This window comes from Pecten maximus, chromosome 3, assembly GCF_902652985.1.
Source record: "Pecten maximus chromosome 3, xPecMax1.1, whole genome shotgun sequence".
NCBI lineage: Eukaryota > Metazoa > Mollusca > Bivalvia > Pectinida > Pectinidae > Pecten > Pecten maximus.
Window position 1 is genome coordinate 34214406 of NC_047017.1, and position 12729 is coordinate 34227134.

General features: G+C 40.2%; 1 protein-coding gene across 1 annotated transcript; it reads left to right on the forward strand.

The window, feature by feature from the left end:
* Nucleotides 1–590: 590 nt before the first annotated feature.
* LOC117323974 (uncharacterized protein CXorf65-like) lies at nt 591–12729 on the forward strand. The gene is made up of 2 exons (XM_033879546.1): nt 591–1083; nt 11017–12729. The coding sequence occupies exons 1-2, from the start codon at nt 942–944 to the stop codon at nt 11352–11354; spliced, it is 480 nt and encodes a 159-aa protein (XP_033735437.1). The 5' UTR covers nt 591–941; the 3' UTR covers nt 11355–12729.

Here is a 12729-nt window from a genome sequence, read left to right on the forward strand (position 1 = left end):
GTACTTATTCGTAATCAGATTGATACAATCTACTTATTCGTAATCAGATTGATACAGTGTGCTTATTCGTAATCAGATTGATACAATCTACTTATTCGTAATCAGATTGATACAATGTACTTATTCGTAATCAGATTGATACAGTGTGCTTATTCGTAATCAGATTAATACAGTGTGCTAATTCACCATCAACTGAATTTAATGGTACAAATGTTGCCGATAAATTGGATGTTCTTCGCGGTCGTTACTGACTGGTCGGATCGGATAAAGATGATTGAATACCAATCTTCGGAGAAAATCTATAAAGTAATCTGACATTCCTTGATAAAGGTGAGAAACGATTTCAACGAGGTCATTTCTACAAAATACTATTTTACAGTTGTATGCACGTTTCCCGTAAACACACGGGAAGCTATAAGTGTACAGGTAGCCGAGGGTTCGTGTTTGATCCTGCGCCAGTTACGTTCGTTTAAAGGTGGTATTTATACACACACCTGTCGAATGCATTTAAAGTAGTTCAATACACAGGTAATACCCAACTGTCGTTATCATAATCCTTGAATGGTTTAAATTGAACAATTTACCCCCGAGCTCGTGTAGTCTGGCTTGGTGGGTAGGGTGGTAGACAATACTTAGCCAAGCAAAGCCTAGCAGTAAACTAGGATTGTGGTGGATTTTCAATTAACATTCATTCATCTCCAATAGTCTGTCGTGTGAAGTCACGGTTATGGACTGTGGGCTATAGAGCGACTTGGACGAGTTGCCAAGTGCCAGTTTGACCAAGTCCAGCTGACAGAGTCACCATTTTATTGAGATGAAACACGGGATTACATATTGTATTATAAGAAAATGTACACTAGTGCTGTGAGTTTTTCTTTTTGATATTTACTGATCAGTTTATTGGATAATATCATTCCGTGTTGGATTGACCAGGCGACATCATGTTTATCTGTGTAAAGTACGGAGACAATGAGACTCTGATATGTAACCCAATGTGTGCTGTCATCAACCTCCTAAACAGCATCAAACGACGAGCTGGATACGGAAACTCCAACGTCACCGTGGACCTCTCGGACGAGACTGGTAAGTTGTAGAGTCACGTCAACAGTTGTTTTACGATAATTGTGTGTAGAGGGACAAGGACCGTCCCCTATCAGTCCTCTTCCGATGATGTTTGGTTGTATTTTTATAAAGTACGTGTAATATTCTTTCTTTAACTACGAGTGTGGCCAGGAAGTAACCGACGACATTGGAGGGATCAGGTAGAGGGGTGTCATACAGAAAGTTATAACAGGGTGTGGGGGTGGGATGGTGTCATACATGAAGTTATAGCGGGGTGTGGGGGTGGGATGGTGTCATACATGAAGTTATAGCGGGGTGTGGGGGTGGGATGGTGTCATACAGGAAGTTATAGCGGGGTTTGGGGTGGGGATTGTGTCATACAGAAAGTTATACCGGGGTGTGGGGGTGGGATGGTGTCATACAGGAAGTTATAGCGGGGTGTGGGGTGGGATGGTGTCATACAGGAAGTTATAGCGGGGTGTGGGGTGTGATGGTGTCATACAGGAAGTTATATCAGGGTGTGGGGTGGGGATGGTGTCATACAGGAAGTTATAGCGGGGTGTAGGGTGTGATGGTGTCATACAGGAAGTTATAGCGGGGTTTGGGATGGGGATTGTGTCATACAGGAAGTTATATCAGGGTGTGGGGTGGGGATGGTGTCATACAGGAAGTTATATCAGGGTGTGGGGTGGGGATGGTGTCATACAGGAAGTTATAGCGGGGTGTGGGGTGGGGATGGTGTCATACAGGAAGTTATAGCGGGGTTTGGGGTGGAGATTGTGTCATACAGAAAGTTATAGCGGGGTGTGGGGTGGGGATGGTGTCATACAGGAAGTTATAGCAGGGTTTGGAGTGGGGATTGTGTCATACAGGAAGTTATAGCGGGGTTTGGAGTGGGGATGGTGTCATACAGGAAGTTATACCGGGGTGTGGGGTGGGGATGGTGGCATAAAGGAAGTTATAGCGGGGTTTGGAGTGGGGATGGTGTCATACAGGAAGTTATAGCGGGGTGTGGAAACAGCTTACTTTATCCCCTACATAACCGCCTACTATCATACAGTGTTTATAATACAATGATAATGATGTGGCAGCACGTGTAGATCGAATGCACCTCCATAATATATCGTGTTTAATACATGTGCATCGAACACGCATGAAAATAACTGGTATCTAACATATATTTATACATACAAGCGCTTATAATAAAGTTGTATTAGACGTATGTATCGAATACACATGTAACAAATACTAATCTGACCTACACATACGTATGTAACAGAAAATATTCGGGTACACGTACTGACTTTTATAATCTGAGGTTGGAAAAGTCGTGATGTTCTGGTCTATACCACTGAGTGGTCGCCAGGTTACATTAACCACATCATAAATACAATCTACAATCTCTATACATATATGATTTTATTGAAATCTTTAAAACCGTTATGAATGCTGATTATCTATTTGAAGTATAATGATTTCCAATCCTATTTGTATAGACCAGACTTCACTTCATTGCCGCGTACAATAACCGCTCAAATACACCCTAGTCCCCGTATCTGTTAATTATGACCGATTACTACAATTTGATGTATAAGCTATTGAATGTTTAGTCGTCAACGCTGGTAATGGCTTATTGTACGGCTAATGTAAAATGGTACCCCGAAATTGATTATAAACATAATTAATCGAGCGGTATTAATGTACATGTAACTAGCCCGACAAGCCTGACTGTCTGTATGTATGTAATACCCCCGAGTAGTATATAACCGCCCAGTTACGTGTATGTGATATCCCCCGAGTAGTATATAACCGCCCAGTTACGTGTATGTGATATCCACCCCGTGTAGTGTATTACCGCCCAGTTACGTGTATGTAATATCCACACCGTGTAATGTATTACCGCCCAGTAACGTGTATGTAATATCCATCCCGTGTAATGTATTACCGCCCAGTTACGTGTATGTAATATCCACCCCGTGTAGTGTATTACCGCCCAGTTACGTGTATGTAATATCCACCCCGTGTAATGTATTACCGCCCAGTTACGTGTATGTAATATCCCCCGAGTAGTATATAACCGCCCAGTTACGTGTATGTAATATCCACCCCGTGTAATGTATTACCGCCCAGTTACGTGTATGTGATATCCATCCCGTGTAATGTATTACCGCCCAGTTACGTGTATGTAATATTCACCTCGTGTAATGTATTACCGCCCAGTTACGTGTATGTGATATCCACCCCGTGTAATGTATTACCGCCCAGTTACGTGTATGTGATATCCACCCCGTGTAATGTATTACCCCAGTTACGTGTATGTAATATCCACCCCGTGTAGTGTATTACCGCCCAGTTACGTGCTTTTATCTAGACTTAATGTTCAGTTATTGAAATTTCAATGACTTGTATATTAGGTATACATCTATACAAATACAGATTTTTCTGATTTATGAACATCAATATTGACCGTTTCTGTTAGTTTAATAGTTAGCACAAACACACCGACATTGACGCTAATGTAGCCTCGCCACGTCATACACCGATACAGGAGTCGATTACAAAGAAACTTGATTCGTTTAACTGGCACGTTATTGAGTTTTCAAACATATAACGTCCAAGGCGGATCGTATTTCCTCATTTAAATATCCGGACTGTCCATGTATTCGAAGGAATACGTGTCAAATGTGTCTCGTTACAAAGACGTGTATTGTTTGTGGAGACAATGATAAACGGTAGCTGGGTCAGAGGCGACAGGTGTAATAAGTAACGCATGCTCAATGTCAAATAAATCGTTAAAAATATATATCATATATTTACTCACTCGTCAAAAAATAACTTTTCATTTTTTAGGAAACAAATTTAACTTGTTAATCATCTTTTTATTAGTCCCTCTTCCATCGAACATTTTTACACAAGGAAAGCCGAATTACGACATCATTGCTATTTTTGATGTCACAGTTGACAATTGCTCGTCAATTTTCACTCTTTACACATCTTCATTTGAATAGGGTTTACGATTTATGCCAATTTGAACGCAATTCGGTTACAGACATACTTTTAAATACATTGTAGATACACACTCGAATTGCGTTCATCTTTCGATTACGCCGCGCGGGATAAAGTTGCGCTGATCGAACTGCATCTTTTCTGCTAGACTAGAGTCGGTGTATCCATCCATGTATGAAGGCACGGATTGTTTAATAAATATGAATAATATACATCATTACTGTATAAAGTAGGATAAGGAGTATATAAAAGTAGATCCCGATTTCGGAATAATATCAGGTGTCTGACAGAGCAATACAATTATGTTATATTTGGCCTTTTCTTTGTGAGGATTATTACTATGTTTTTAACTCGTTATGATGTTAACTATTGATTTTAAAGTCATTGTTCTATTACACCTGTACCGTTATAGAAACCGAGACAATGCCAATCAGCTCTTACCAACACGAGGTCGGGTTTACCTTGAAATTCGATCATTACTTATCGCTATCTGATAACACTTTCAAAGACACAATATTTAAATGAATTGTCAGTAAAAAGGTATCGCTAGTTTTACGTTGACTGTAATTGGGGATCAGGTACGTACCTGGTGACATCTGTCTATAACCCCTATCCTCGTCAAACACAAAATGTTACCCACGCGAAGAAATGTGTTAATACAGACCGAATGACATGAAACACTGGGATGTAAAAGGAATGTTCAGTAATATCCAATAAATTCTGGCATTTAAATCACGAAAGTGATTGTTTTAAAGTCAGTTATACCCCTACCACCTGATCTTAGTCTATACGGGATTGTACACGCCATGTTTCTACTCGTAATTATTGACGTCAAGTGTTTTGGGTAATATGTTGTCAAAGACCCCTAAAGCTTTTAACATGAATTAAATTGATTTTTTTACTCCGAACTCGAATGTCCCGTGCGACTGTCAAAAATAAAAATATCTTCCTGTCCATGACCTCACGCGAGCTTTCCAAAGGGATCAATGACAACATGAAGACATCCATATTGTACATGAAAATAACTCAAATAAACTTTAGTTCTAGATAGATCTGCCACGGGGCAGGTTTAACGCTTTCAAGCCATGTAAACAACATTTTCTAAATGAGATAAATAGTGTTGTGTCGTTTATCTGTGAGATATGGCAGGACTCCAACGTTAACATGTCGTACACATGTATGGGAAATAAAGCCAAGTAACACTCACACTTTCCAACTTTACGTCTAAGATGGCGGAAAACTATTGTTAGGGTATTTATCTACGTAGTACCGGATTATTGGTACTCTGCGCGTCATTACTTGTGGGATTAATCAGCTGATCATTCTATAAAGTCATGTGGTACCCGGACAATATACACATTCTGTGGGAATTTGACTACAAACTAAATCAGTGTTATTTGTGATAAGACCCTTCATCTCATCACTGGAGATGACTCGAGGCTCTCACTCCTCGGAAATGTTTTCTCCACACACAACTTCGAACGATGATTAAGAATTGAAGTTAAATTCGGGTATACAGACTAATGTCCTGGTCAAAGCACACTGGTTGTCGATATGAAAACACACACAAATTTAGATGTTAAAACATTATATTCTATAACTTACTAATTCATGGACCAATCGACCGAGTAACCTGATAGTGTGACAAAATCACCCTATCAAACGGCCTGTTCTCTCCTACCATTGGTACCACATCAAGTCGTAATCACCCTATAAAACGGTCTGTTCTCTCCTACCATTGGTACCACATCAAGTCGTAATCACCCTATAAAACGGTCTGTTCTCTCCTACCATTGGTACCACATCAAGTCGTAATCACCCTATAAAACGGTCTGTTCTCTCCTACCATTGGTACCACATTAAGTCGTAATCACTCTATAAAACGGCCTGTTCTCTCCTACCATTGGTACCACATCAAGTCGTAATCACCCTATAAAACGGTCTGTTCTCTCCTACCATTGGTACCACATCAAGTCGTAATCACCCTATAAAACGGCCTGTTCTCTCCTATCATTGGTACCACATCACGTCGTAATCATCCTATAAAACGGTCTGTTCTCTCCTACCATTGGTACCACATCAAATCGTAATCACCCTATAAAACGGCCTGTTCTCTCCTACCATTGGTACCACATCCAGTCGTAATCACCCTATAAAAGGGCCTGTTCTCTCCTACCATTGGTACCACATTAAGTCGTAATCACCCTATTAAACGGCCTGTTCTCTCCTACCATTGGTACCACATCAAGTCGTAATCACCCTATAAAACGGTCTGTTCTCTTCTACCATTGGTACCACATCCAGTCGTAATCACCCTATAAAACGGTCTGTTCTCTCCTACCATTGGTACCACATCCAGTCGTAATCACCCTATAAAACGGCCTGTTCTCTCCTACCATACAATGTTACCGAGTTAGAATTTAAATGACATCATTGTATCGATGTGTTGTTAAATAACAAACAAACAAATATGTTATTCTTCCAGCTGATAAACCTCTTGATCATGTTGTTTTAGTACGGCAGCCTTTGACGAAGTTCGGGAATACCCGTCGTCATTGTGAACTGTTGCTATTTAAATAAACAGATAGTTGGAGGTATTATAATAGGGAAATCCCCGGCCTTAACGGTACAGCTCCGTGCCCTTTAATCCTGGTGGAATGTCACAGGGTAATGTTGTCTGATCGTATCGGGTAGATCACAGTTCATTAAGTCGGATCCCAATTTGTAAAGAGTTTTAATCAATTGTGACCTCACAAAACCTATGTTGCACTTTAAGCTAAATGGTTTGATATAATGCTATAATCAGATCGAGCATAGGGTGTCCGACAGCGTGACAAGTCCTGCTAGCTAATAGGCCAGTGTCATAGACATTGTACGGTGTAAGATGCAAGCCAGTCCATATCGTCCTTTAATGCTAGACTTCGGAAGGTTCAATCATATCGGGGAGTTGCTGCATGTTATTGCAACTATCGGTAAGACCCCGAGGTTCGACAAATAGCAAAAATGTAAATACTCTGTACCGGATAATAAATATTCAAATTGGCGATATGAACCTTCGAAGTGTTATATCTTAGGACTATCTCGGCTTAATATGAACCTTTGAAATCTTACATTTTTGGACTATCTCGGCTCCATATGAACCTTTGAAGTCTTACATTTTTGGACTATCTCGGCTCCATATGAACCTTTGAAGTCTTACATTTTAGGACTATTTCGGCTTCATACAAAGCTTGCGTTATTACATTTCAAATAATTTTAAAAGGTATAAATTTCTGCTAATTATGATTCTTAAAAAAGTAAGCACAACCTATCTATATAAAAAATCAAAGAAGATATTGAATAGTTCTGCAGCCCAACACTTATTATCCGGAAAACTGTAAACAATTAAAACAATGTGATTGCGCATGCTTGTGACAGGAAATTTAGATATCAAAACAAAGCTGGTGGTCATAGATAAATGGACGTTAATTGTTACGTGATTACTCGGCTGTCTCCGACCAAATCTACAAACTGGCGACCGACATAACATCCAGTTTGATCGGCGAAAGTTTGAAGCTAATAATCTTTGGGAGCCTGAAGTTGGTTCCGAGTTCCGAGTTCCGGTTAAGTAAAACGGAACTCGAAACTGGTTAAACGGAACTCGGAACTCGTTACCAACTTCAGACGGATTAATATAAGTTTTTAAAAAACTTGTTTCTGAATCCATTTCATGCTGTTACCAATGAATGAATAAAATAAAGTTTACATTAACTTCAGGCTCCTATAATCTTTGTCCATTTTGCATTGCTTTTGTAAATAGCCTAACTACAATTATTCCAACGATTCCCGAAAGCATATGCCCGGAAATCAGCAACTCTATTAGATTTGTTTTGGACACACGTGCATACCTTACCGGTGACAGAACAATTCCCTGGACGGCCCACAAATAGCATTTAGATTCTCCTAGGACTGTTATCGACCACGAGAAGTCAATATTGATAGCATATGGATCTTTCTAAGTGGTTCGATCACGTAACCAAGAGACCCTCAACTATATAGGGTAGTGGTATTTTACGACGTCAAGATGTATGGTGAGTGGCCAATCGAACTCACCGGCGAGTTGTAACGTGGCCTCTTATGGTGTGTTAAGTTGACGTGAATTGTAAGTTACACGTATAACATGTCCTACTGGATACAAACTTTCCCTACAGACAAGGCTGACCTATACATCACTTCTTCATCCGATACAATAAGTTACACATAACTTAAACCTAACTAAGGGCGTAGTTACCATGTAAGCACATAAGATCATTTTCCTAAGTATGTGTATTAAAGTTGAGAAATTTTAGCATTCGACGTTTGTTCTTCATAATTTACATCGACTCATCCGGATAAATACGTCGGTATCGGCGAGCGGCGCAGGCACATTCAAATCCCGCCAGCTACGAGCCTGTAAACGGCGACTCCATGGTATCACCTATACACTGTACAGTGACTCAATTATACCATATATACATGTATACAGTGACTCAATTATACCATATATACATGTACACAGTGACTCAATTATACCATATATACATGTACACAGTGACTCAATTATACCATATATACATGTACAGTGACTCAATTATACCATATATACATGTACAGTGACTCAATTATACCATATATACATGTACAGTGACTCAATTATACCATATAAACATGTACACAGTGACTCAATTATACCATATATACATGTACACACTGACTCAATTATACCATATATTCATGTACACAGTGACTCAATTATACCATATATACATGTACACATTGACTCAATTATACCATATTAATATATGTACACAGTGACTCAATTATACCATATATATGTACACACTGACACAATTATACCATATATTCATGTACACAGTGACTCGATGGTAACTCGATGTACCTGTAAACATGTGTAAAAGTAGAGAGTATGAGGTTGCCTTTCTAGCTCAGACTAGCGGGAATTTCCCTTTAGCCTATAAGCTAGTGGTAGGGTGTTTGCCTTGAGAGCGAAAGGTCGCTAAGCATATACACAGCGACTCCATAACATAAACAGTTTACATCCTTTGTTTATGTATGCATGTGAAGACAGTAAGATTTGATAAAATTCATTATAATTGATATATCTTAATAGATAGCTTAATATATGAGAGAATATTGCTTTATGTGAACAACCAGACGGTAATCTGCCGAACACGTGACCCGTGTACCCGCCATTAGTCTACGATATAGTCGTGTTTAACTTAATCATCATTTATTTGAATGTTTATCTGATAAAGCCGGTAGTTTGTGTCATTTAACATCAATTAACTGGAATAAATAACTAGCGTTTAAACACAGCTGACAGCCCTAGAAATGTCACCACACCTGTGCGGCGTGCAAGTGACATCCGATAAATAATGGATATTCCATTAAAATCATTCATCCATGACGATATTCTATTACTGTATCGAATATAGACAAGATTACTACAGTAAACTATAACAGGTTTAATCGATATTGTTTTATCAATTAACGGTAAAACGAAACGTCCAGCTAACGGTGTCTATTTCAAAGCTCTGGTGCATTATATAGGTACGTATTGACATATGTACGATAGTGTAAGTTTGGTTACTTAATGTATATAGCTGTGAATTAAAATCGCATTTATATTGAAGGTATTTACAGACATTTGTATACCTATGGCAGGGCTAACAACGTACTACCAGCTAAAAGTCTTTACAAATATTTCGGGTATACATGATCTCGGGTACATAACCATTTTATGAGACATCCTTTAAGGTTGTGGAGTACCTGTGTGTACACATTGGGTCGTGAGGTACCTGTTGGTACACCTTGAGTCGGGGAGTACCTATGTGTACACCTTGGGTCGTGGGGTACCTGTGTGAACACCTTGGATCGTGAGGTACCTGTGGGTACACCTTGAGTCGGGGAGTACCTATGTGTACACCTTGGGTCGTGGGTACCTGTTGGTACACCTTGGGTCGTGAGATACCTGTGTGTACACCTTGAGTCGGGGAGTACCTATGTGTACACCTTGGGTCCTGGGTACCTGTTGGTACACCTTGGATCGTGAGGTACCTATGTGTACACCTTGGGTCGTGGAGTACCTGTGTGTACACCTTGGGTCGTTGGGTACCTGTGTGTACACCTTGGGTCGTGTGGTACCTGTGTGAACACCTTAAGTCGGGGAGTACCTGTGTGTACACCTTGAGTCGGGGAGTACCTATGTGTACACCTTGGGTCCTGGGTACCTGTTGGTAAACCTTGGATCGTTAGGTACCTATGTGTACACCTTGGGTCGTGGAGTACCTGTGTGTACACCTTGGGTCGTGGGGTACCTGTGTGAACACCTTGGATCGTGAGGTACCTGTGGGTACACCTTGAGTCGGGGAGTACCTATGTATACACCTTTGGTCGTGGAGTACCTATGTGTACACCTTGGATCGTGAAGTACCTGTGTGTACACCTTGAGTCTGGGAGTACCTGTGTGTACACCTTGGGTCGTGGGTACCTGTTGGTACACCTTAGATCGTGAGGTACCTATGTGTACACCTTAGGTCGTGGGTACCTGTGTGTACACCTTGGGTCGTGAGGTACCTGTGTGTACACCTTGGGTCGTGAGGTACCTATGTGTACACCTTAGGTCGTGGGTACCTGTGTGTACACCTTGGGTCGTGAGGTACCTGTGTGTACACCTTGGGTCGTGAGGAATCTTTGTGTACACCTTGAGTCGTGGGTTGCCTGTGTGTACACCTTGGGTCGTGTGGTACCTGTGTGTACACCTTGGGTCGCGAGGTACCTTTGTGTACACCTTGGGTCGTGGGGTATCTGTGTGTACACCTTGGGTCGTGGGATTACTGTGTGTACACCTTAGATTATTTCGTTTTGGTTTGTTTTGATTTTGATTGTCAGTTCTTTTTTTGGTTACAGGTCTGGTAAAAGAGCTGGATATGCATAAACATGAGTATGCAAATAAGTTTCTGACGTCACATGGCACGTACATATTAGTACAGAAGGAAATGATGTCGGACAATGTATCTATTGATTCTGGGTCGACACCCTTACCGTCCCAGTACCAGTACACACCACTCTTACAAGAACTGGAGGAACACTTCCCCAACTATAAACTCCACGTAGAAAATCTCCAACCTAAAGTTACTAGGAAACGGACAGGAACCAAGTCCCCGAGTCCGGCTGGAAGGTACAGCTCCAAGTCCAAGAAAACGGAAGGCACGTCAAAACGAACCACAGCAAAGAAGCGACAATAATAAGGATTATAATTTAAACAGTTGTATAACAGTTTACTAGTGCATTATAAAAAGGACAAAGTATGTTTCCTGCGATGAAGATACGTACAAAATGAAAACGGCGGTATAACTTGACTGCAGTGGAAATATGACTGACCAATCAGAACGCAACTTTCTATTGAATGCGTTCAAGGCTCCAAATGTTTTGTTCATATGAAGCGATAAAATTATTGATTTTTTTTTAAAACAGAAATTTGCTTCATACAGTAAATAATTGACTTAACTACATCTACTAATAACATCTACAGAGATGATAGAATATTGCATGACATCATTAGAATATGTCTTCAGAGATTACCCTGCTGATGTTTTCCTGGTTCATATTTAAAATTTGATATAAATCAAATAATCGCCATTGGATACAGCCAAGGTAATGCTGAACTAGATGTAACCATTAATATGATTTATTTATCTTTAAATGCATATACATGTATACATACTCTCACACACATAATCACACGCGCACTCACATATGCATACTTGCACACCTTCTCATACTCATGTTGACACACAACCACATTCTCTCCCAGGGTTCCTTGTTATGGGACAGACCGTCACACCGGAACAGACATTGTCGGTACCCATGTGACATGTCTTCGCAAAGCTCCGATCGATCCCGTGGGGGCACTGGAACAAAACAAATCTCGTATTCATGAATTATTTATGAACCAAGTCCAGTAATCTGATTGGTTCCGTGTAGATAACTGCTTCGGAAAATCTTACCAATCAGAAACGTCGCTCTTTCTCCGTGGTAAGGTGTAAAATAACAAACAATGTCGACACATGGGAGCAGCCATCTTGGTATACCGTTTTTGTTTTCCAGCCGAAGAAGAGATTCATCAATAAAGGGCATTTTGGTTGGTCGATAAGAATATTAATATTCGTGCTAAAATGAAGGTTTCCATGCCAGTGTTCCTACGGGCTAAACAAGTGAAACGTAGAGGAGACTCCGTGGGGCTGACGATGCGAAACAGACCGATCATCGGCATGCCCTTAAAACATAAACTCACATCCATAGACATCACTTACACTGTAATGTTAAGGTTACTACTTCCCTCTCTCTGACTAGATATTAATTGTATTGTATTTAGGAGATTTCCATAAATATTGCTCGGCAAGTGTCATCATAAAAAGTCTCTGAACAGTACAGTCCGTATACAACAAAGCTCCTTTCCTATTCTTCAAAATCTGAAATGATTCCCTTCAGTGTTTGTATGTGACTGTGATATTTATGTAAGTTACAATCAACTGTGACGCTATAATATATATTTATTTTTTACAAGTCATGTTATACATGACAGTAGATCGAATTAAAGACCTTATAAAACTATGAAAA

What these genes read in the sequence shown, in the direction of transcription:
- LOC117323974 (XM_033879546.1), top strand. Translation starts at nt 942, where the DNA reads ATGTTTATCTGTGTAAAGTACGGAGACAATGAGACTCTGATATGTAAC. An exon ending in GGACCTCTCGGACGAGACTG is followed by an intron (nt 1,084 to 11,016) that starts GTAAGTTGTAGA and finishes TTTTGGTTACAG; the next exon opens with GTCTGGTAAAAGAGCTGGAT.